At 33.6% G+C, this 26,815-nt stretch overlaps 2 protein-coding genes and 1 long non-coding RNA gene across 3 annotated transcripts; all 3 read right to left on the bottom strand.

Moving 5' to 3' along the window:
* LOC107934534 (peroxisome biogenesis protein 5) lies at nucleotides 1-26,637 on the bottom strand. Its single transcript, XM_041078465.1, is given in 19 exon segments — nucleotides 1-234; nucleotides 1,634-1,703; nucleotides 1,793-2,659; nucleotides 3,649-3,839; nucleotides 4,172-4,233; nucleotides 4,236-4,262; nucleotides 4,344-4,428; nucleotides 9,527-9,751; nucleotides 9,829-9,891; nucleotides 9,894-10,025; nucleotides 10,860-11,015; nucleotides 12,374-12,463; nucleotides 13,454-13,554; nucleotides 14,967-15,030; nucleotides 16,027-16,086; nucleotides 16,197-16,441; nucleotides 16,976-18,500; nucleotides 22,285-22,375; nucleotides 26,470-26,637. Coding segments are annotated over 14 exon segments (1,341 nt in total). The 5' UTR covers nucleotides 16,275-16,441; nucleotides 16,976-18,500; nucleotides 22,285-22,375; nucleotides 26,470-26,637; the 3' UTR covers nucleotides 1-234; nucleotides 1,634-1,703; nucleotides 1,793-2,652.
* LOC121207923 (uncharacterized) lies at nucleotides 7,968-9,504 on the bottom strand. The gene is made up of 4 exons (XR_005903018.1): nucleotides 8,979-9,504; nucleotides 8,733-8,876; nucleotides 8,317-8,427; nucleotides 7,968-8,218 (listed from the first exon to the last, which is right to left on the bottom strand). It is a non-coding gene; the product is annotated as an uncharacterized lncRNA (long non-coding RNA).
* Nucleotides 16,996-17,649, bottom strand: LOC121208162 (tRNA (adenine(58)-N(1))-methyltransferase catalytic subunit TRMT61A). Its single transcript, XM_041078657.1, has 2 exons — nucleotides 17,533-17,649; nucleotides 16,996-17,424 (listed from the first exon to the last, which is right to left on the bottom strand). The coding sequence occupies exons 1-2, from the start codon at nucleotides 17,647-17,649 to the stop codon at nucleotides 16,996-16,998; spliced, it is 546 nt and encodes a 181-aa protein (XP_040934591.1).
* Nucleotides 26,638-26,815: the final 178 nt, after the last annotated feature.

Here is a 26,815-nt window from a genome sequence, read left to right as displayed (position 1 = left end):
GTTTGGCTTCCGGGAAAAGCTGAATGAACAGAATATGACAACCCACAGGTGGATCAGTAATTATTTAAAAAAACCAAAAAAAAACAATATTTTTTAAAAGAATGATATTTTATACCTCAACACTCTCGTGCAAAATGAAAACACAAAGATTTAGAGACTTTCACAATGGAAGCAACTTACAGTGCATTTGCAAATAGGGTCAGACTGCCTCCCATCATTCCAGAACCGAAAATCCTGGCAAAAGTCCACTGAAAATATTAGTAGAAAGAAGCATAGATTTGAAACTCAAAACAGAGATGAAAAGGAAAGACAAATACATATTCATCCCTAAAATCAATATCCGATGAATTAGGGGATTCCAAAAACCACAAATAACAGAAACGGCAAACAAAACTTGGGATTTATCTCACGAAAAGCCTCTACCTAGTGTACCATCCTTGTGTGTATGAAGAAAGAAAGGACAAGAAAGGAGGCTGGGAGAAAGAGAACAGGACAGAAGGAAAATATTTGAAAACAAGGGAAAAAACTGTAGTTTATACAGGAGAAAGGAACGTTAGAAATAAGGAAAAAACGGGAGGGAATAAAGGAATAAGGAAAATGATCCATAGTTTCAAATACTGAAAGAAAAAACGTGATCCATAGTTTCAAATACTGAAAGAAATAGACTTTCTCTAAAGCTGAAAATCAAAATCTCTGACAAAAGTACACAGGAAACAAACAAAAAGAATAAACAGAACGAGATCAATAGATTTGTAACACGGAACAAAACAGTGATGTCTAACCTATAACATCTATCGTTTCTAATAAGGAACGAAACGGTGATTCTCTAAAGGTGAAAACCAAAAATCGTGACAATGACACTCTGAAAATAGAAGTAAAAAGAAGTATATATCTGAAACTAAAACTAAAACAAGAATGTAAAGAGCGACGGCAGGATTAACAATAAAATAGCCATTGACGAATGGAAAGACAGGAGACCAGAGACCGAAAGAAAACATCCATTTTTCTAAAAAGAAAGTGGAGATGAATGAGACGGAATGAGCCAATGTTTTCAAAAATTCCAATACCATAAGCGGTTTCAACTTCTATTTATTATAGATTTTGCACCTGCAAAAGAGATAGAAAGGAATCCATGAATGTGTACTTCTTGCTGCTACAGGGCAAGAAAGATACAAATTAAAGACAGTCATTTCTGGACAGGAAGAGTACTACATATTCCAAGGGAATTATTGTAGAGTTTCCCAGGGAATTATTTAGTTAAAGTCATTCATGTGTGCCTATTTCCTGATGGTTGACTTAGCAATTGGGATACTGGTTTCACAGTACTTAAAATCCAGCCAATCAGAGATTTTTCTTATGCAGGACATCAGACTAGAAAGCAGTTTTTTATACACGAGACCAGTAGGCTATGTGGACAGTCATATTAGAATGAAAGCCAGCCGAAAAAGTTTAAAGCATTATCTTAAGTGAGATAAAAGGGAGAGGAAAGAAGAGACTTTACTTGGGTCAGACCAAATACTGCAAACCTGAACCAACAACACCCCAAACCCACACAGCTAAACACACCACACTCCAAACCAGAGATGAAAAAAGCAAAAAGCAAAAAGACAAATGTTGAAGCAAAGATTCATACCTGAAATCAGTCTCGGATGAAGCAGGGGTTACAAAAATTGCAACAAAGAAACGGCAGAGAAATGAACCCACTGAAATAGAAGTAAAAAAAACATTGATCAGAAACCAAAATAGAAATCAAAATGCAAAGACAGACAAAGACAAAGTTCAAGATTCGTACCTCAAAATCAATCCCCGATGAAGCAGTGGATTTCAAAAACCACAAAAACGGTGCAGGGTGTGTGCTTTTTTTTTTGGCCTTTTGTTACCCAAAGCTAAAATAATGAGAGGAAAGAAATTGAAAAGTGACCGAGAGAGAGAACCGATAAAGAAATGGGAGGAGATTTGGATTGAAGAGATATATTTGAGGATTTGTTATGAAAACAGAATAAATGAGGAAGAAAAAGAAAACAAAAAAGGGAGACCAAGAGACAGAGAGAGAGAAAGAAACGGATAATAAATGTGCATAGATTGAAGAGATATTTAATAAACGGCTAATAAATCAGTTTTGGGCCATTTTAACGGTCACTTAGTATTTTATTTTGATTCCCCCTTTAAGATATTAAAAACATTTAAGTCTCCTGTTTGACTTCCGGGAAAATACAGGATGAACAGAATTTGCCAACTCACAGGTGAATCAGGAATTATTTAAAAAGAACAAGGACTAATGTCAAGTTTGATACAAATTTCCCTCGATTTTCCTCGATCAGAAACCAAACAGAATAAAAAGAGATGAAGAAAAAACAAGATTTTTTTAAAGAATCAAAATTTATACCTTAAAAGAAACACTAGCACTACCTTGACTCACTCATTCGGAAGAAGCTACCGCTGATTCATGAATTCAAACCTTTTCTTTTCCTTTTTCGAGAGAGAGAAAGAATGGATCTTGATTGTAAAATAAAATATTTAGAGGGGTAGAGAAATGTAGTTCCCTTTTCATGAATGTCAAGACAATGATAGAACAGTGCAAGATATAACAAACCTGGTTGGCGTAACTGATACCCATGTTTGCCCAAGCAGGCACATAGTTTGGCTTCAAATCTAGTGCCTAAAGATACAGACATAGACCAAAAGACTAAATTCAATAGTGCTGAAAATATGGCCACCACAGGTAAAGGGAAGTTTATCATCAAATAATTTTAAATGGACAATCTCAGTAACACAGGCTAAACAAATAAAACTGCATATGCAAGATCTGAATGCATTAAAAAAGGCATTTTGAAAGAGATGATCAAGGGTATATGTAAATTGAGGAAGTGCATAATCAAATCATCTAAATTAACAAATAGCTTCAAAAATCAAATAACTAATTACATGGAGCTTAATAGAAGAGCTAGTCTGTTTTCTAAGGTCCAACTAGGTGCAACATGTTATTTGGAGAATCTTTTTAGCAGCCTAAGGTTACAAAGATGGAGCAAGTAAATAATTCAACCCTATAAGAGAGCTGTATAACACACCAACGCATCACTTTACAATCGAAAGATAAGAAAGATGAGAAATAGAGGAAAAGAAGATGCACCCCATAAGAGTTTGGCACACAGAAGATTAACATGTTGGGTTATCACATGTTTTGCATTTCTTTATGCCATCCTTTCAATTGATTAAGCACAAGCCAAGTCCTAGGCACACTTTTTTGTATAGAAGCGACAAAGCCCCCTTGATTCAAGAAGCACAAATTTACATATTCACTTTAATTTACTCAAAAAAGCGCTTTTTTTACATCTTGCACCTCAAATGGTTCAGGTAGTTACAGCACCCTTGCCGACATTGTCAACACCTTCATAATTCATTGTTTTTTATTCTGGCCTAACATGCAAAATAGTGACCAACACACCATACAAATTGATTCTTAGTAAAATCCTAGTACTCATATATTTTGAATTTCACACATTACAGGTGCTCAACTTAGTAAAGAGAACCCCAAAATTTTAGGATAGGGAAAATAAATTTTTACAAAAAAAGTAATTATGAAATTAACATATCAGATGGTATACAGATAGGACACCACTATTCAAGGGGGAATCATGAAGAAGCTACCTGTTGATAAGGTATGTTGCACCAGGCTTGTTCCAAAGAGAATAATCATTAGGTTTAAGTTTCAAAGCAGTTTTGAAAGATGCAATGGCCTTATCATATTCTCCCGACAAATTATACTGAACACCAAGGACAATGTGTACATCAGCATCCTCAGGAGACATCTGACCAACTTCATTGAATAATCTAGCAACCTGTATGGCAGAAAACACTTCGATTAACACCAGAATATAACAATAATATTTCCAAAATGTAATGTTAGGGATAAGCTTCTAGTAATCTTAAGGAAAATTATATTCTGTCACCGTATGTAAAACTCTAAGTCCAAAATATAATCACTGCAGTCATGGAAACCATATGCAAAAAAGACACTTTGTAATCACAGCATTCACAACATAAGCAAACTATCCCACAGTAACATTAGAAGAAGCGGCTTACACTCAAACCAAGATTGCAATATCAAGGCATTGTTCCAAAAGACAAAAACCAACCAAAAAAACAAAGAATTATAACCTAGTGTACTTACACCAGCATAATACACAGAATCAGCAAACTCCGGTGGCACAAGAGTACCATACTTTGGGTGAGATACTTTAAAGCAACAATCTGCTCCAATTCTGAACTTTCAAACAGTATTATTTGTTTGACACTCCAAAATTTTAATCTCATCTTGATTAAAGCGATAAGCTTTCACTAACCATTTGTATAACTCATACCAAGAGCAAGAAGTACTTCCAAATTGGTAGGATCGGCCTCCTGAGCACGCATCATTGCTGCAATAGCCTGTACAGAGATATCTAATCAGTGAATTACATTTTGTCTACAAAGTCAAATATAAGGACCCCAGTAAAGACCACATAAAACTACAGGTGCATTAATCAAGAATAACAGAAGTATAAAAAGGTCTTGCATAATCCATGTAAGTCTCAAGATTATGATAAGCAGACACATTAATTATCCAAAACAATTTGCAATAAATGTGAAACATTACACTTCATAGGTTTGATATAGACATAGTTTAAGATGGAACCTTATCCATTCAAATTATTTTTAATTAAGCCAAAAAGGTTTTGACATGGTTCAATAATAAATAGAAGCGGATGATAAGAGAAATGTAATGCACTACTAGTTCATGTGACAACAAATGATAATAGGTTAGATCCAGAACATTAGCAGCCAGGCAAAGACTGCGGCCTTAAATCTGGTACTCTGACTGAAGCCTCATGCCACTAAGATAAACATGATATCAATCATATTGCAAACTTCAATGTTTAAACGAAAAATAGCTCCTTCTATCCCTTTTCAGTAAAAGTTTTCATATATAAGAAATGAACATTGCATGGTACACCATACAAACACAAAATGTAGCGGTACAAGAAAACAGATCCTTTGTGTTCAAAGGTTTTCTTGCTTGCTAAATCAATAGCTTGTTCTCTTTCCTAAAATATGATAGTATTCACAGGGCATTAGACATGATTCAAAATTATTTAGATTCAGGTGGAATTGAAAGGTAAATGGTAAACCTTGCCAGGCAAAGAATCATGTTGAGTATTTGTTTGTTATGGTTGAGTATTTTGAGATAGTTATATGTAGCTAACTTTGAGTATTATATTGAGATGAAAATGGTTAATATGTGTATGAGTGTGAATGTGTTGATTTGCTGAATGGATGAAAAGGAATCGGTATGTTTAAGCTAGCATAAAGTTGGATAATTTCGACAATCATGGATGAAAAGGAATCGCTATGTTTAAGCTTGGGGAATCCGTGATGCATTGTACAATAATCGACCTTGCGAACAAACCAGATTATTAGAAAACCAAAATACAATTACTACTGCTTTGACAATCAATATTATACGATATCAAATAAATGAAATATAGGTTTCAGGTTAAAATGGCATATAATCCTGTTTAACCCGTACATTTAACAGGATTTTAACAATTTATACAAAGGCACAATTGCTTAAACAATTTCACTAGAAATGAAGTTATGTGGTCTTAGTTGAACTTTAAGCATTATATCCATAAAAGAAATATGGGTATCAGGTTAAACTGGCAACTAATCCCCATTCATCTCAAGTTTTAGGGCATTAAAGAATGAATTTAAGCCATGGGAGAGTGCATAAGAACACTAAAATTGAAAAGAAAAGATAGTGGGATAAGAACATTACCGTGCAATACGATGAAGGGAATAGCGTGTCTATTTGGGATAAGAATCAATGTAATAGAGAATATGAGTAATAAAGTAGTTGACTGTAAAAGAGACGCCATGGCTGGTGAAATCTTGCAGAACCAGAATTTCTTTCTTTCCCAAAGCATCCAACAAGAACAACCACACCGACATCCATAGATTTGAAAAGACCAACCGAAACAATATTTCCTAGGGCTGAAAACCCAAAATCTATGGATGAAGCAAGTGATTCCAATATCACAATAAAAAAATTAAAAATAAAAAGCAGAAACGATTGAGAAGGAAGAGATGAAAACGGATTAGAGAGGAAAATTTTGAAGAGAAAGAGATGGTGAAGAAATGGGAAGGAAGGGGATTTGAAAAGACTGATGAAAACGGGCAGAAGGAATCTTCTCCTGCCAACGGTAACTATTGCTATTTAATACACCCATTTAATAAATTGATAATTGAGTTATTTACTTTTCAAAATTTCATTTAATACAGTTTTATATTCTCAATGTCTAAATATATTTATTTTTAAAATAATACTATTTATTATGTAGAATATATAAAGAATTAAAAAAATATAATTAAAATCTAGTAGTTTAATGATGTTAAATGTGGTGACTAATAAAGAAAAATTTAAAATTTGAGTTGGTCCTTAGAGATTTCAAATTAATAAATGTTAATTTTTTTATTACACGTATATTTTTAATATAACTATTTTACACTTTTCTAGTAATTCATAAATAATTTTATTGTTAGAAAAATTAATAAAATATATATCTAAAAATATAAAGGAGAACATAAATTTACTATTTATAAATTTTAAATTGAAATATATTATTTGATTGATGATTAGAGTTATCTACGTATTAAATTAGATCAGACTTCATAAATAGCCCATGCAGGCATAATTAAGCTCTGTAAGTCTATATTGGATCTGAAATTCTGGGTATTTCAATCCTATTAATTTTATTTTATTTAATATACTAGCCTAATTTACTCAAAAAAATAATGGAAGTATGGCAACTTATAATACCATAGACGAAACAAGCATATCAATGAGATTGCATTTATAGATTGAGGGAAACTATAAAATATAAGTAAAGGAGAAGGCAAAAAACGTAAAAAATTTTAGATAGAATGAAATAGTGGCGTGTCTTCTATAACCTCTAATGAACACAATATCAATGAGAAGCCCCCAAATAAAATTCACAATCTAAAGAATATAAATAATCACAGAGTAAACCTGTGACTCAGAAGGTTATACCTTCTGAACATCGTTCATGTAATACTTCAATACCAACTCTAGCAAGAGCCCCACCTCATCCCTAGCTTATTCCATAAACTGATACCACCTCAAATACAAAACTCTAATGTATTTCAATTGCAAGCATTCTAAGCCAATTGATTGGACCCAAAAAACAATATAACAACCTTTTGGATTCATCATCTTCTTCCACAACCTTCTAAAAGGCTTTAACATCTCCTTCCCCCACCATAACTACATCATTAATCCTAGTCTTAGTTTCTTCGATATCAAATTTTACATTCCAATTTATAAATCACAATTTCTTAAAATAAGAGCTCTTTTAAGTTCTATAAAATTAAGAATAAAATGCGAAAATTTCCTTTACAATTTTTCTAGTTCACCCTTCTAATATCCCTTTAAACAATTTAATAGTCTTATAAATGTGCTAATGGATTGTGACCAATGGCCATGTCTGAAAACTGCTTATTGAAAAAGAACAAAGTTCATGCCTGATTAAGGGTGCCATGCCTTGGATGTTCCTGGATGTCGGAATACAACAAATTACTAAATTTGCAAGAAGCAAGATACAAACTCCATGCTATTGTCATTTATCCATATTAATAACATCAATTCAATTAGAAAAGCCCCAAAAAATTTGAGATTCCAAATTCAAGCTCATATAATGAATGACTGTGATAATAGCTATTGACATAATATTTGATGTTTATACATTATTTTAGATAGAAAGAAAGAAACTTGTATAGGTGCTCTCCCCTACTGATGAAAGTTGGAAAAGTGTGGGCCATTAAACCAAGTAGCCAACTTCACATCCGTTCTGCATCATCTTCTAGATCATCCTTATCTTCATTGGGAATGTCTTCGCTGTAATCATCTAATGAACCAACAGGAAAAACAATGTCACCTTAAGAAATTTAATGGATTTAGTTCAATCAACGTGGACAAGGCAAAGTTATAGCATTGCGTATGATATGCACAAAGCTCAAAACATTAGGCGCATTCAATGTTCTACCTTGGTTGAAAGCAAATGATCAATTATCTATCCCATTAAACTATATTGGAGAGCATCAGCACCATATTAAACACGAGAAGCAAAAGGTATTCCTAGATTCATGTATACTCTAGGTTTGACTGCATCACAATGAAGATTAACAAAAAGCTGCTAAGTACCATATAAAGGGACAAGGCATCAAAACTGAGTGGGACAAGGTAAATAGAAAACTCTTTACCCTTTTGAGGCAATGAAGGAGGACTATCCCTTGAGTCCGATGCATTATCAAAAACATAAGGAAGATCTAGTAATTCCAAAAAAGATACAATCTGAGGGTTACGGGGAGAACCTACAAAAGGTGAGAAAATTTTAGTAATTAAAAAAGAAATTGAGCAAAAACAAATTGCAAAAGTCATGATTATTCTAGTTGCAAATCTAAATAAAAAAGAACGCATTCACTAACAACAATTAATTGAGAGCTAAAAGAAGATAAAAAATGAAGGATAGTGTTTCATAACCACTGTGACAGTAATATTGAGATGCCTATGGTATAAATATGCAAACATATATGGTAAGTTTCTTAAATCCAAAAGATAGAACCATTAATGGAGATACTATTAGCACCTCAAAGAAGGAAAAGCATCAAAATATCACCTATTATTTACCAGAAAAAGTAAGAATCAAAGGGTTTGTGAGGTGGAGCTGTTTGAGAAAACCCACAAGGTTTGGCTCCTCTGTCTTCCATCCTTCTCTTAACCCATTGACGACAATCTTGCATGTCGAGCTTTGTTCTCCTACCTATTAGAACAGCAGTTGTCAGCTCACAAGTTCTTGTAGAGTAATAGTACTTGCAAAAATAGAAAATTGCACATTTTCAAATAAAACATTAGTCCACCCCACCCAAGAGAGAGAGAGAGTGAGATGAGTGGCATGGTCAAAACAAAAATGTCATATATACACACACCCAACGTAATACCAATCATATTACAAACTTCAATGTTTAAACGAAAAATAGCTCCTTCTATCCCTTTCCAGTAGAAGTTTTCATACACAAGAAATGAACATTGCATGGTACACCAACATGGCTATCAAGCCAGCAAATAAAACAAAAAATGTAGCCGTACAAGAAAATAGGTCCTTTGTGTTCAAAAGGTTTTCTTGCTTGCTTAATCAATAGGTTGTTCTGTTATCTAAAATATGATGGTATTCACAGGGCATTAGACACGATTAAAAATGATTTAGATTTAGGTGGAATAAAAAGGTAAATGGTCAACCTTGCCAGGCAAAGAATCGTAACCAAAGATGCTGAACAGATGGCTGAATTAGACAAGCAGTCACATCTCTTAATAGAAATTCTTGTAGTATTAAAGAACACAAAAACAATGTCTTTTGGTGTAAGAATACACAGGAACTATCCAACTCTGACAAACTAGAGCAAAGTGGATTACCTGCTGGTCATCATCATTTTCAGCATGGGTTATTCCTAGCAATCTCCAACCTTCAGCATTCTCAGGATTTTTCATAATTTCAGCCTCTAGGGCAAGCACTGCTTCACTCAAAAGTCCTTTCCTGAATAGCTCTTGACCTTCTTTTAAAGGATTTTGATGACCAACATATGGATTCATATCAGAAAATACATAGACACCCCTTGAAGCGTCCGACCGCTGAGGAACCTACAAGTTCTCACAACCAAAACAATCATGTAGAATTAAGAGAGGTTATAAAGTGAACTTCTTCAAGGCTACCACACTTACTCATCATAAGAATTTGCCCAGTTATCAGATGAACTATCTCCCAAAGCCCCTCACCAACTTGACTATCAAATTCTTCTGCCCAGTCATCAACATGCAACTTTGAGAATTCATTGACCCATTGATCATCGACAGACTCTTGTTGCAATCTTTCAGCACCAAATTCATTGGCCCAATGGTCAGGTCCACGGAAAACCTATTAACCATCAAGTCAAGAACATTTAATGAAACGAAGAAAATTAGAATATTTCAAATAAGAATAAGAGCTTCGCACGGTTTAGGAGTCTCAAAATCATACATAACACGCAGAATCATTAGTTGCACTTCGTATCCTGAATAAACAAATCAAAACACCCTAGTTGTTCTCATACAGTAGCAAACTCCTCAGCCCATTGATCAGGCTGAAGAAAATCAAAGAACCACCAACCAGAGTAGCAGATTCTGTATAATAAGAACATTCATACAAATTACAATGTTTTTAGCTGGTTTAATACCAAACAGAGATATACAATTACAAGAATCATCAGTGACAGTTTATCTTCTAACTTATTATAATCAATAAAGTCTCACTGCTGAATTTAGCAGTAAACTCCATGACCCATTGGTTTGGCCCATAGAAATACTAAGAACCACCAAAACAGTGAGTAGCAAATTTTATAAATAACAAATATAGATAATCTCATATAAGATTTACAGGTTTAGTTGATTTAAAAGTTCAACTGAAGATGTAATAATACAGAATCATTAGTCATTCACACTTTATTTGCTAAATTATAGTAGATATATAGATAATAGCACTAACCAAACCATCATTATCATTTGGGACATTCTCCAATCATCTAAACTAGTTTCAACCACCTAGGGTTGGTGAATGTGATTACTACCTAAGGTCAGTGATGTTAGTTCCATTTTAGTCTACGTAGGCAAGGCAGAAGAAAAGGAGGAGGAAACTGCTAAAAGGAATTTATGACTGATTATCAGGACATATTAATATATAAGCTTCTTTACCTTCCACAAGATCTCTACTTGCCTCATCATGAGCAAATTCATCAGCCCAAGAAGCACCTCCATTGTACTGTTGCTGATATTCTGTTGCCCAGTTCTCTGATGCTGGTTTGACCTGATTATCATCAATGATAAGTTCACATCGACTCATCTTGGATACAAATTGAAGAAATTTTGAATTCTGCATGCCCCAAAACATACAGCACATAAGTGCATATATTAACTCATGCATAGTAACGATGATACCATTAAGAGCTATCTTGACACATTGCAAGTATTTAGCCAACCAGTTTTAAGTAACCCGAAACTTAGGATCACTGTTTTGAGAGAGTGTATGTGCAAGCATCCTAGTCTGCTGAATTGCAGACAAACTTTCTATATTTCCCCCTCTCATTTGATCTACAGATGTTAACTGAGCTTGTTCCTGTATGTTTAGCTCATTAATTGTGTTATGCAAGAAAAGCAGGCTAAAAGGTGACATGCATGTAAAGACTACTCAAAGCACGAGATAGTAGCAGAAAGAAAAGGAAAGATAAAGCCAATTTGGAAGGTATATCCATCTGCAATAGCACAAGGAGTTAGATATAGTTCCCTGGTAAAAACACATTAGCATGTCCTTTCAAATTTGCACATGATGCATTGGTAGAGAAACCTACATATCGAATAAAGCACTGAAAACATACTACTGAAAGAAATGAACGGGTGACTCAAACGTGAAAATAAGATTGAAGATAATTTCAAGAGACATACAAAAATGTTGCTAAATTCCTGTTGCAAACGTGCAGAGCATGGAGGTCATAGATGCAGGTGATTATGACATAGAAAACAAATGAACAAGCCTTGGATACAAAAATTGCAAATTCTAACACTAAATTATTTCATCGGACATCTTGGAGCCTTATGTTTGTTTCATTACACACCTTACAAGTTTTTTAGTGATTGCAATAAGTTGATGGATTGAAATAACTTGGTGATGAGCTTTTTAATTCTAGACTCGGTGACATACTTTCTGTTCATTGGGAAGGTAATCTATTTTGACACAACGAAGGAGGGGTATATGCAATTTAACTCTAAAGACAATTTCTTCCAACAAGGATGAATAATGGATATTGCTTTAAGCTTTTATTAGGGTTTTGCATTGTACGGATATATTTAGAAGCTCAATTTATCTCATGGATTTATGGCCTATACCTATCAATACTTGCATATCAAGTTTTAAGGTTTTCCTCAGCATTGATGTTCTTTCAGTTCCCCTTCTTATAACCGCTAAGACTCTCTTAGTCTTTACCACCAGAATTTCTCGATACAATTTCCATTTAATTTCACTCCTATTTGCCTTCTCTTTCTTTTCCTCATACAGCATCAAGAGTGAGCAAAACGCAAAAGGCAAATCAAATTGACAAAACTTGAGTAGCATTCTTTTAACAATACTCCATACTTTTTTTCCAAATTAATACCCAGCCATAATTGTAGTTTCCTCTATGATAGAGGGCATAAACGTTTACTGCTCAGTTAGTCATGAGGACAAAAAAATTGTACCTTAGACAAACCAGTTAGGCCATCATTTGATTTTGGAATAATTAAAATGTGCATGGGAGCCTGGGGAGATATGTCCCTAAAAGCTAAGACCTACAAACAAAAAAAAAAAAAAGGCAAACAAACATAATGTTAGCGCAAATGAATGTCAAATAAACTTAAACCTAGCAGAAAAGAATTAACATATTAACCTAAAGAAACAGCAAGAATATATTCGTGTGAACCTGCCCCCAAACAGATAAATAATAAAACTAGGTCATTCTCGTATGCAACTGACGAGGTGAATGCATGATTCATACAGAAAATAATAACATAAATTAACATTAAAAAAAACTATAATCATAGCTGAAGATTTTCATGCTTCTCTAATTAAAACTTTTGATATTTTGTTATCACGTTTCACTTAATGTTGATCAAATATCAGATATCAGCTAGTGTTAACAGAAAGGACAACGCATTATCTTTGATTGTCACCTATTTAACTGCTCAACATGCCAAAAGCCCAAGCCAGCCAGACTAGAAGCTACAGAGAAATGAAAGGGCCTAAGCTCGAGCCTAACCCAAAACTAAGGCTATTTCTTAGCAAATTAACATGAGAAAACATCGATCCATATTTGGAGATCAACCAAATCCAATCGAACCAAATTGACTAGAAAAAATTAAAAACCCTAACTCAAAATTGACACAAAAGTCTATCAAAGATTATTCAAACTCAAGGAAACTTTCCAATTGCTACATAATTGTAAGCAACAGACTAAAATGAAAAAGAAAGTTACAAAAATATGATAAAATGAAAGAAGATAAGATTCACTTGATAGTTCCAAATTAAGTAGTTCCTGGAGAGTCCAAGACTTAGTACGATAACAAACTGTTGATGACCTTCTCATCCAGGTCCTTATGGAATTAATCACAATTCTATAAAAATATTTGTAAAATATACCAAAGACCTTAAGTTATGTTCTAGCATCTCCAAATTTAGGTCTGAGTGATAAATATAAATTTGTGTATATTAGTAAAAAGTACATATAAGAAACTAAAAACAGAGATGAAATAAAAAGACAAATTTTAAGTACATATTCATACCTGAAATGAATGTCCGATGAAGCAGGACCAACCGTTTTTCACTATCCTCAAAACCCTCCTACTTTCCCTTTTGCTTTGCTTCGAGTGATAAATAAATATATCTGAAAAAAAAAAGAGATGATAAGGCAAAGACAAAGAATTTATAAAGAAGAAAACAAAAATATCATAAAAAAAAATCAAATGAAATACAAGTAATAAAGAATAGATCTGAAACTAAAACAAAAATGAAATGGCAAAGACAAAGACAAAGTAGAAGTCATGATTCATACCTGAAATCAGTCACCGATGAAGAAGAGAATTTCAAAAAATCACAAAAACCAGAAACGGCAGAGAAAACCTAGAGTAGCGTCTTTCTGTGTTTTTTTTTTTTTTGGCATTCGATGACCCAAAACTAGAAAAAAATGAGAGGAAGAAATTCGAAACAGACACACAGAGAGAGAGGGAGTCGGCGAATAAATGGGGTGCTATGGATAGAAGAGATAGATTTGAGGATTCAAATTTCGAATAGGTGAAGAAACGAGGAAGCTATGAATGGAAGAGAGAGAACTTAATTTTCTAAATCCCCATGTGACAACGGTAACATTTATGGTAATTAATACCCTCTTTAATTTTTTTTTTTTTTTGAGAAATTAAAGACAAAGAAGGTAAAGAGACTTAGGAAAAAAAAGTGGGGAATCGGGATATTCCAAAAATGGGATTACCCGAGCCGGGATATACCCATACGGGATAACAACGAACCGGGATATCCCTGGAACGGGATATCCCTGCCCAAAATAAGTATGACAGGTTGGCCGGTCCAGACATTAAAAAATAGCTGAACCGAGAACTAAAACCAATAAACCGGAAGCCAAAAATTCAGAACCGGAATAAAAAAAGGCAGGATATCCAGAGAATAGCTTATTCCGAGTCGGAATATGACAGAGTTAAAGCCCGAACAGAATAAGAAAGAAAATTAACAGCCAGTAAAGGAAAAAAGACGTTAGAAAAAATTAAAGGGAAATTGGAGAAATTAAAAACATTTAAGTCTCCTGTTTGGCTTCCGGGAAAATGCAGGATGAACAGAATTTGCCAACTCACAGGTGAATAAGGAATTATTTAAAAAGAACCAGGGACTAATGTCAAGTTTGATACAAATTTCCCTCAATTTTCATCGATCAGAAACCGAACAGAATAAAAAGAGATGAAGAAAAAACAAGATTTTTCTAAAGAATCAAAATTTATACCTTAAAAGAAAGACTAGCACTACCTCGACTCACTCATTCGGAAGAAGCTACAGCTGATTCATGAATTCAAACCTTTTCTTTTCCTTCTTCTTCGAGAGAGAAAGAAGCTAATGACAATGGATCTTGATTTAACAGAGAGAAACTTTGGGTTTTTATTTTATAACATAACAATATTATAATATTTTTATTTTATTTTCATCGATAAAATAAAATAGTTAAGAGTAGAGTAATTGGAGCTCCCTTTTCATGAATGTCAAGACAATGAGAGAACAGTGCAAGATATAACAAACCTGGTTGGCGTAACTGATACCCATGTTTGCCTAAGCACGCACATAGTTTGGCTTCAACTAGTGCCTAAAGATTCAGATATAGACCAAAAGACTAAATTTAATAGTGCTGAAAATATGGCCAACACAGGTAAAGGGAAGTTTATCATCAAATAATTTTAAATGGACAATCTCAGTAACAGAGGCTAAACAAATCAAACTGCATATGCAAGATCTGAATGCATTAAAAAGGGCATTTTGAAAGAGATGATCAAGGGTATATGTAAATTGAGGAAGTGCATAATCAAATCATCTAAATTAACAAATAGCTTCAACAAATCAAATAACTAATTACATGGAGCTTAATAGAAGAGCTAGTTTGTTTTCTAAGGTCCAACTAGGTGCAGCATGTTATTTGGAGAATCTTTTTAGCAGCCTAAGGTTACAAAGATGGAGCAAGTAAATAATTCAACCCTATAAGAGAGCTGTATAACACACCAATGCATCACTTTACCATCGAAAGATAAGAAAGAAGAGAAATAGAGGAAAAGATGATGCAACCCATAAGAGTTTGGAAAACAGAAGATTGACATGTTGGGTTATCACATGTTTTGCGTTTCTTTATGCCATCCTTTCAATTGATTAAGCACAAGCCAAGTCCTAGGCACACTTTTTTGTATAGAAGCGAAAAAGCCCCCTTGATTCAAGAAGCACAAATTTTACATATTCACCTTAATTTACTCAAAAAAGTGCTTTTTTTTACATCTTGCACCTCAAATGGTTCAGGTAGTTACAGCACCCTTGCCGACATTGTCAACACCATAATTCATTTTTTTTTTATTCTGGCCTAACATGCAAAATAGTGACCAACACACCATACAAATTGATTCTTAGTAAAATCCTAGTCCTCATATATTTTGAATTTCACACATTACAGGTGCTCCAACCTAGTAAAGAGAACCCCAAAATTTTAGGATAGGGAAAATTAATATTTAATTATAAAAAAAAGTAATTATGAAATTAACATATCAGGTGGTATACAGATAGGCCACCACTATTCAAGGGGGAATCATGAAGAGGCTACCTGTTGATAAGCTAATATTGCATCAGCACTCTGCACACAGTTGGCTTGTGTTGCACCAGGCTTGTTCCAAAGAGAATAATCATTAGGTTTAAGTTTCAAAGCAGTTTTGAAACTGCTTTAAAAGAAAAACTGCTTGAAAAAGTTGGGATAACTTAATTCTAATATGTTACCTGTAACCTCAGATCTAAGAGTTTCACATGAACGTTGCACTTGTTCGATGCACGGTGAGAAGGAACACAGAGTTCCATCTTGTTTCAACATGTTTCAAGCTAAAGGAATGGCTAGCCAAGGTTCCAGTAGGTCCAGAAATACGGAGTCAGCCAACCCATAAAACTGATTGGGAAATACCTCACCCTGAATATCTCGGACTCCTATGGTAACTAAAGTGCTTATTCCAGTCCTCTCGAAGTCTTCTCTGTTTAAGGAGTGAAAAATTATAAAACATTCCTTCTTTCACGAACCAACACAGAAGAATCAAAGAAAAATAAACAACCATCCTTGGATCTTTCTATTATCATTTAGACAAACGGAAACCATATAATGGGACAAAATATGCATCATAAATGAGTCCTACGCAAGGTTCCACAAAACCGAGATAATTTTGAGACTACGAAGCATGACAGCAACAGAATGTCGTATTTCAAAGAATACATCTACCTGAACAGACTTCTTAAATCCACCTAGAATTCAAGCTCAACCTAAGCAGTTTCTAAAATCATATTTCATAACAATCTTTGAAACCAAAATTTCATAACAATGCACTCACTAATGAAACTAATAAAGATCTGTAAACCGAGACAATTAGAGACAATGAATAATCACGGCAACAAAATGTAGATCTATGAAGACATCAACTAAAGATAACCCAGTATTCAAGTTTAACCTAAGGAATTACTATATCATATTTCATCACAATGCACTTTTGCAAACAATAAACACTAAGGCTTACCTAGCTGAGGCAGCCATCTGTTAATGGAAATCAAAGGTATACACATGTCCTGTTGGCGCCACAGCCCTTGCAAACGATGTTGTTAATGAGCCACTACCAGTCCCGGATTCAAGAACCAAACAACCCTGAACTACTTCCAAGTACATAATCACAAAGCTAATATCCGCAATATAAAGAATCTGAGTCCTATGACTTAGAACCAAAGTCCATAACTCCGGTGTCGAAGCCAATACGTAAACGAACCCACCTCTGTTGCTGAAAATTATGGAACCAAATGGCTTCCCGATCCAATCTGAATGTTTAAATACACCGAAACGAATTTGAAGAACCGAATTCTCGCACACTTTAACAGCTTTCATGGTATCATGCCTCTCATATACAATAAAAAAATCTCCATCTCTAATGCAGTGATTGAACGGTATCTTCATCGAGGAATCAATAAGCAATATCTTTAAAAGACGGAAAACACATTCAATTGAAGACACAGATGATGTTGGACTAATATGCAATTTCTGCACCAAAATTTACTCCCCAAAACGAAAATATTTACCACATACCCAAAGTTCCATTAAGAATAAACTATCACCTAGAATGCCAGGAAGACCCGCGTTCATTAATATATACATGTATATAAATAGGAAAAGAGCATCACCATTGTCAATGGAGATACCCATTATATTTGTAGTTTCTAAAGGTCACTTTCTCGAGCCAGTTGCATTCTTTCTAACTCTTACTTGAACATGAAAAGCCCTGGTATCTTCTTTTTTTTGTTAAGACAACTTTCACTAATAACCGACAACACTCACAAAAGCAAACAAAGGACAAAGACATTTCAGAACCAATATGTAGAATTAAAACATCAGTAGCACAAGTCAACCAAAACTCAAACACCAAGTAAGAACAGACAGCGCCAGGACTTGGAAATACCAATGATCGCACAGAGAACTAAATAAAAAAGAACAAATATCACCATCAAGCCATGAAAATACTTCCCTTCAAAAGCCAACCTTACCTAATACATCTGCTATCTCATTTCCCTGAAAACATTTGACCAGCTGACTGACCAATTAATTAACCTAATAATTTCAAGGCATAAGGCCACTTCCACGTTCATTCCTTAGAATCCATCCTCTTAAATACAATCAGCATCCCTCAAAATTCCAAAAAATTCTCATCTATTACCCTTAGCAAGACCGCTAGTGAAAACAAATTAAACAAAAATAAAAAACACAGCCCTTTATATAGACAGCTCTTAACACAAACAAAAGAACCTCTACTCTCTGTTGCACTAATTTATTGATTTATTGTAATAGTTAAAAGGTAACAACTGGAACTTAAAGGGGAAAAAAACAAGAAAACTCAGCTGTAAGTCTGCAACATGCAGCTTAATTAAAGTCTATTTCGATTATTTTGATTCTCGACCATTTAAATGTCCAAATTCTTGCTTCCAATAAGCTTGTGCTTCTTCGAGTGTCCAAAATGTCCAAATATGAGACTCAGCTTTCTCAGGAGCCTCCAGAATTTCCTGTTTTCAGCAGGACCAGTTCATTATTGGGGAACAGACAGCACAGGTAAAATGCAACTGCAATTTAAGTTTTTTCTACATGGAAAAACCAAATAGTTGGGCTGTCAATAAACCTCTCTACAGTTCCTAGTCATCGTTCCGTTTACATGAATGTTATCATCATTAGCATTCATAAAATGACATGCTATGTTTTCTTACTCAGCCCCTTCATTTCCCTAAAGCCATGTTCAACACTTATTCAAAGAGAATATAACCTAAAATTTTGTACTATAAAGAGAAATGGATATAACTGTCTATTTAAAAACAAGTGATTTAAATTTACTATTTATAAATTTTAAATTGAATTATATTATTTGATTGATGATTAGAGTTATCCGCCTATTAAATTAGATCAGACTTGATAAATAGATGATATTTTCCTTAAGGTAAACTTAACCTTTCAGATTTGAAATCTATTTTTTATATAATATAAAATTTATAAAAAATAAATAATATATTTATTAATCAAAAAATTTAAGGAAACCCCTCTGCTGTTCTTCTATCTTGAAAAGAGCATAACAAGATTTGGCCTTTAGAAAAGTTATATTCAATTTTTATGAATTGAAGATACAACATTTTCTTAAATATTACAATCATGATGTGCTTAGACACAGATAAAATTAAGCCTATTTTTCCAAGCTTTTGTTTTGCTTAAGTCCTGATGGTTTTATGTGTTTTTGCATATTAATAATAACCCAATACTTTAAGAAAACCCTAAACCAACGTCTGGATATCCTTCAAATGGGATATAACCAAGCCGGGTTATCCCTCTCTTGGATATTCCAAAACCGAGATATCTCTGGAATGGGATATCCCTGCCTCGAATAAGAGTGACAAGTAGTCCGGTTTGTGGAGATATTCTTCAGGGCCTTCAATCTCCCTCCATAAGATAAATAAGATACTCAAATAGCTAGCCTAGTTTGAATGAATATACTACAGAATTTAATGCATTAATAATCATGGGGGAGTTTTTATTGGGTAGGTTTGAAAGGTAAGGTTGATACAGGCTCAACCCAAAAAAATAATCTAAAATTTTTGTAAAAACTCAGCCCGTGCATATTAAATTTTTTAAAAACCCCAAACCGAGATAGTGACAAACCGGGATATCCAACCTTAGGATATCCCTAGAATGGGATATACCTGCCATGAATAAGTACAAGAAGTAGTCCGGTCCAAATAAGAAAAAAAGCTGAACCGGACACTAAAACTATCAAACCAGGCACTAATATTTGTGAACGGAGATAGCATAGAAGTGGGATATACCCGGAGTAGGCTATTCACTTAAAAGAACCTATTCAGCTAATATACAGAGATACCAGGGGTCTACCTAAAACTTCCAATCAAAATCCATTTGCAAATCATACCCAACAGAACTCAGACAATCCCAACTATTTTAAAGAAAAAAGCACCTAGCAGTATGAAAAAGAAAACATACATGCATACACGAATCATGACAATCTCCATCGTATGTGATCAAGAAACCCAAATCGACAAAAACCTTTGCAATTAGCAAGTCGGTTGAAATTCTCCAATTCTTATCAATATCAACAACCATCCCAATTAGATTATTATTATTATTTTTTTAAAACTAAATTACAGACTTTTTGAGAAAACTAAGAAACAGAATGTCACAACTCACAACAAATTTAAAAGACATGTTATCCAGAAAAACTACCAAATAAACTCTCGGCAGTGGGCATGTACCATAGATCTAGATCTAGCTACCATTTTGAAACCAATGGCCATGTCTGAAAAAGGGTGCCATGCCTTGTCCGATGTTCCTGGAGTTTCAAATACTGAAAGAAATAGACTTTCTCTAAAGCTGAAAATCAAAATCTCTGACAAAATTACACAGTAAACAAACAAAAAGAATAAACAGAACTATCGAAACCATTTTTATTTGAAAACGGAAAATCGACTTTTGAAAACGAAAAGTTGGGAGTCGCCACCAATCGTTTTTAATAGGGTGTGATTGGATCACCTCAAAACACGGTCGTTTTTAATAAATAAATAAATTTTTCAAAACAACGATTTTGGTCTGCAAAAATAGAAAACTGGTTCGAGAGTCAGTTACGTACGAGGAAGGATTAGCACCCTCGACACGCCCAAAATTGGTACTTGATTGATTATTTACTGTCTTAATGTCGAGAATTAAAGATTTGGATAGAGTTCAAAACGCGATCCTCCTTTTATTGGCTTTTAAAACATTTAGGTAAGTCAAATGTGTATTAAAGACCATCTCACCTCAAGGTAAAATATTACATCCAGTACGTTAGAACACAACATTTTTGACCCTCAATTGTGAGCTTGCCTTTAAAACGTGCGTTTTAGCCTTAAGAGGATATTCGAATATTCAAAACAAACAAATAAAGCGAAGCCCAGTACATTAGGGCACGATCCTTTGAATTCTTTAAATATCGAACATTGCCTTTATTTTAAAAACAATTGAGAATAAATCTGTGAATAAATAAATTTGGGCAATTAAAATTTAAAAAAACGAAAATAATGGTATGTCACATGCAAATAAAATTACCATAATAAGCTGAACGATGCATATTAACAATAAAACATAGTGGCAAAAAAAAGATTTAATGACAAATAATAAAATGGTAGTGTAACATGTTAATAATGGTGCAAACAAAAGAAATAAAAACAATTATATAAATATATAAAACAGAAGAAAATAGGAAAAAGGATTCCTACAATACACATATTAATAATAAGAAAATAGTCAAAATAAACAGAGTATAATTTTAAAACGGGATCTTCAAAAGAAATAAATTATATATATGAAAATATAATATATATACATAGATAAAGAAAGGATCTATACAAAACAAAAAAAAAAAGAACCCGCCCCCTTTTACAATGGTTTTGAATGGCTTTTATAGCCAACTTTTACAATAGTTCATTGGGAAGGTCATCTATTTTGACACAAGGAAGGAGGGATATATGCAATTTAACTCTAAAGACAATTTCTTCCAACAAGGATGAATAATGGATATTGCTTTAAGGTTTTATTAGGGTTTTTCATTGTACGGATATATTTAGAAGCTCAATTTATCTCATGGATTTATGGCCTATACCTATAAATACTTGCATATCAAGTTCTAAGGTTTTCCTCAGCATTGATGTTCTTTCAGTTCCCCACCTTCTTATAACCACTAAGACTCTCTTAGTCTTTACCACCAGAATTTCTCGATACAATTTCCATTTAATTTCACTCCTATTTTCCTTCTCTTTCTTTTCCTCATACAACATCAAGTGTGAGCAAAACGCAAAAGGCAAATCAAATTGACAAAACTTCACCAATCATTGAAGGTTCTAGAACCGCTAAGCCCACGTTACAAGCAATAGTACCGAGAATTACTACTGGAAAAATATATAAAAGATCATTGGGCCATGCGGGTTCCCCATAATAATTATGACCCATACCTTTAGCTAATTTAGCTCTTAATACAGGATCGTTCAACTCAGGTTTTTTTGTTATTAGGATAGGTGAATTTTTCTAGATCCATCCCCCAAAGGAACCGGACATGATAATTTTTCATCATTCGGCACAAGCAAAAGTCAATCGAATCAAATGGATACAAATGGATACCCATAAAATAAATCTGAAGCATTCTTTTAACAATACTCCATACTTTTTTTCCAAATTAATACCCAGCCATAATTGTAGTTTCCTCCATGATAGAGGGCATAAATGTTTACTGCTCAGTTAGTCATGAGGACAAAAAAATTGTACCTTAGACAAACCAGTTAGGCCATCCTTTGATTTTGGAATAATTGAAATGTGCGTAGGAGCCCCGGGGAGCTATGTCCCTAAAAGCTAAGACCTACAAACAAAAAAAAGGCAAACAAACATAATGTTAGCGCAAATGAATGTCAAATAAACTTTAACCTAGCAGAAAAGAATTAACATATTAACCTAAAGAAACAGCAAGAATATATTCGTGTGAACCTACCCCAAACAGATAAATAAAACTAGGTCATTCGCACATGCAACTGACGAGGTTAATGCATGATTCATACAGAAAACAATAACATAAATTAACATTCGCAAATAGAAATCAAACTAATAGGTTAAAAAGCTAAAAATTAACATTCACAAATAGAAATCAAACTAAGAGGTTAAAAAGCTAAAAATTTCAACCTCAGATTATAGTTTTGCAAACAAAAACTAGAATCATAGCTGAAGATTTTCATGCTTCTCTAATTAAGAAGTTTGATATTTTGTTATATGTTGATCAAATATCAGATATCAGCTAGTGTTAACAGAAAGGACAACACATTATCTTTGATTGTCACCTATTTAACTGCTCAACATACCAAAAGCCCAAGCCACCCTGACTAGAAGCTACAGAGAAATGAAAGGGCCTAACCTCGAGCCTAACGCAAAACTAAAGGCTATTTCATAGCAAATTAACATGAGAAAACATTGATTCATATTTGGAGATCAACCAAATCCAATCCAACCAAATTGACTAGAAAAAATTAAAAACCCTAACTCAAAACTGACACAAAAGTCTATCAAAGATTATTCAAACTCAAGGAAACTTTCCAGTTGCTACATAATTGTAAGCAACAGACTAAAATGAAAAAGAAAGTTACAAAAATATGAACAAATGAAAGAAGATAAGGTTCACTTGATAGTTCCAAATTAAGTAGTTCCTGAAGACTCCAAGACTTAGTATGATAACAAACTGTTGATGACCTTCTCATCCAGGTCCATATGGAATTAATCACAATTCTATAAAAATATTTGTAAAATATACCAAAGAGCTTAAGTTATGTTCTAGCATCTCCAAATTTCATCTAAGAAAAATCAATGAAACACTGTGCAGAGACCAAAATATCGATTATATGTATTTACTTATAAAATGGATAAGACAAAAAATGTATACATTGAATACTAAGATGCTAAAATAATTCATACCATCATTTATCATCAATAATAACATTTGAAGAAAAGAACAATTAAGGCCATATTTCTTTTGTTACCAATAAAATATCTTTTCCTAGAAAGTCATTTATCTCTTCACTAAAAAAGGGAGAAAAAAAGAAAAATGAAGATACCAAAAAGATGCTAAGTACATGTGTCAGAAAGATGAAATGAACCAGGAAAGGTGTCATTGTAAAGAGCAGAGATGTATCACATTACAGAAGAGAAGATGCATAACACGTTTGAGAAAGGAGAGACAAATTGAGAAGGTTGGTCGGTATTAGAAATGGACAAAGTGTTTGGCTAATAAAATAAAAAGGCTTATTGTAAAATCTTTACCAGAAGTGATAGCTTTAAAGCTTTCGGCCAATGGAAGCAAAATTCAAAGCTAATTAAAATTTTCTTCTGTGCAACAGTGTGTACTGATATTTCTTTGTTACGAAAGAAATAAAATAATAAGGATTTTTCATTAAGGCAGCAATAAACAGCAAAAATCACATACATCAACTTCAAAACATCATACCAAACAATCCCCTAGCTGCTAATCCACACAACCTCGACAGCTTCAATAAAGTTACATACAATATCTTTACCTAATTCAAACCACATAATCAAGCTTTGTTACATACAATATCTCTACCTGATTCAGCTCACCTAATCAAGCTTTGTACATTAGGACTCTAATTTTAGTTGCGCATCTGCGGACATATTCCTGATTTTGGTAATGCCAACAACATTTTCATTTGTTCAATTTGGAATGGATCTTCCAAAGTTTCAGCTAGCAGTCCTGAAAGCTACTTAAACTCTAATAAATCAAAGAGTGGCCTTCACCAGTTTTCATCATCAAAATTATCTAAAATTTTACACGTGGTCCACTTAACTTCTCTTGGAAGTCATAACCTCTTTCCATTAACAATTATAAAGCCAACTGCATTCTTTCTCACTCTTACTTGAACATGAAAAACCCTGGTATCTTCTTTTTTTGTTAAGACAACTTTCACTAATAACTAACAACACTCACAAAGGCAAACAAAGGACAGACATTTCCGAACCAATATGTAGAATTAAAACATCAGTAGCACAACTCAACCCAAACTCAAACACCAAGTAAGGAACAGACAGCGCCAGGACATGGAAATACCAATGATCGCACAGGGAACTCAATAAAACAGAACAAATATCACCATCAAGCCATGAAAATACTTCCCTTCAAATGCCAACCTTACCTAATAAGCTTTATAAATCTTTTCAGCCTCATAAAACCATCAACTAATAAGCAAATAAAATTATGTTTTATTAGGAATGAACGTGGAAGTGGCCTTATGCCTTGAAATATTATTACGTTCATTAATTGGATCAGTCAGCTGGTTAAATGTTTCAGGGAAATGAGATAGCAGAGGTATTAGGTAAGGTTGGCATTTGAAGGGAAGTATTTTCATGGCTTGAGGGTGATATTTGTTCTTTTTTATTGAGTTCTCTGTGCGATTATTGGTATTTCCATGTCCTGGTGCTGTCTGTTCTTACTTGGTGTGTGAGTTTTGGTTGACTTGTGCTACTGATGTTTTAATTCGACATATTGGTTCTGAAATGTCTTTGTCCTTTGTTTGCTTTTGCGAGTGTTGTCTGAAATGGTAGCTGTTAAAAGCCTTTATGAAGGTTCTTACAAAAATGTTACTAGATATTGAAGCTCGTAACATAGGCACATAAGAAAAGGGAACATGAAAGAGATTCAAATGTTAAAGCAGACTATTCACTAGGAAAATGAAACATTAAAAGACGACTTTCCTATTAAATCTTCTAAAAAACTTCAAATAAGCATATATTTGAAGTTCTTCCATATATTTAGATCATCATACTTTAGAAAAAAAAAGAAGAGTCTAGGTAACATAGTTTAAAAAGACAGATAATAAGTTGCATTAATCTCTAAAATACCAACAAATAGACCCAAAAAGAGAAGTGAAATTACCATTACTATAAAAAAAGGAAATTCTTATGCAGCTACTCAATTTACTTCTAAAGCTAAAGCCAACTTATGATATTTAATGATAGAATTGCATTATGTTTCCAATGCATGATTCTTTTGTTTGGAAAGTTCAAAGACTCCCAACGTAAGAATATCTGAATATGAGTATCAGAAATTAGATAAATATGTACATTCTGTACTCTAAAAGTGAAATGTGAATTCCGTATTACTGATGACAAATCTAATACTGCAGTTCTAGGCAGTCCTAAATAGATGAACCTAAGATAAAGTGGCTTCGATAATTTCCCTAAATAGTCCACAAACTTTGGCAACTTAGAACAAACCTAATAAACTACTCCAACTTGGGCATGGACAGCAAATGTAGATATGGACAACTTTGACTCAAAATTTACAGGTCCAAAAGTGGAACCACTACTAGGGTCTTTTAGTTGTAAGTGTGGAGCTGTCTTATCCTAAGTTTCCCAAACCCTTTTATGCTTCATTTGAGGTTAGAATATCGGGAAGGCAGGTCTTTTATGAGCATTAGCACAATTTAGTTGCATCATTGTTGGCGCCAAACCATTTTCTTCTCAACCAACCTATTCTTCCTCTCTGTTTTAAGGTACTATTCACAGTCATTCTCTTTTTCTTAATTGCCAATTTCAAAGCCTATTCCTACATTTTGGATAAAAATAAATGGTAGAAACTGGCCGAATATGATTCTAAGCAATTTTATACCACCATAACTATTACCATTCCCAGAAATGAAAAAAAGCCACCTATGGAGCTAATCTATCAACAAGATTTAGGAACAAATTTTAAGTAACACGAACTAGATAAGGCTAAGGATGGTTTACTGAGTGCCAAGATTAGAGTGTATTGAATTTATAAAAGATGGAAATGAAAAAGAAGATTAATAAAAGCCATTGAATTTGACCGAAATCTACGAAGAAGAAAGAGCTGAAAAAAATTCCAATCCACCAAAAATGTCGTTGATGAAAGCAAAAGCATATTGGACTACTTACTAGTTTGCAGGTGATGATGCCCCAAAAGCATGATGCGAGCCAATAAAATTCTTTAGTTGAAAAGGAGTGCAAATCCACCATACTGCTGGTTGAGAAAGACAGTGTAAGACGAAATTGAATCAAAGACATGTTCAAACCTATCTGTCAGAAAACAACAGTTGCAAAGTCCTGTTCAAAACAAATAATTACCATAGGATATATATAAGAACATCATACTAGTAACTCAACCAAGTAAACTGAACAACAGTTTAGCAACAAGCATAAGAAATGGATGAGAAAATGGAAATTAAAAAGAAATATCCAACAATGTCCTTAAAATTTTTCCATAAAAGAGATGAAAACGGTA

The sequence above is a fragment of the Gossypium hirsutum genome, chromosome A10, assembly GCF_007990345.1.
Source record: "Gossypium hirsutum isolate 1008001.06 chromosome A10, Gossypium_hirsutum_v2.1, whole genome shotgun sequence".
Lineage (NCBI taxonomy): Eukaryota > Viridiplantae > Streptophyta > Magnoliopsida > Malvales > Malvaceae > Gossypium > Gossypium hirsutum.
The sequence above is the reverse complement of the archived record's forward strand: the minus strand, read 5'-3'. Positions and strand labels throughout refer to the sequence as shown.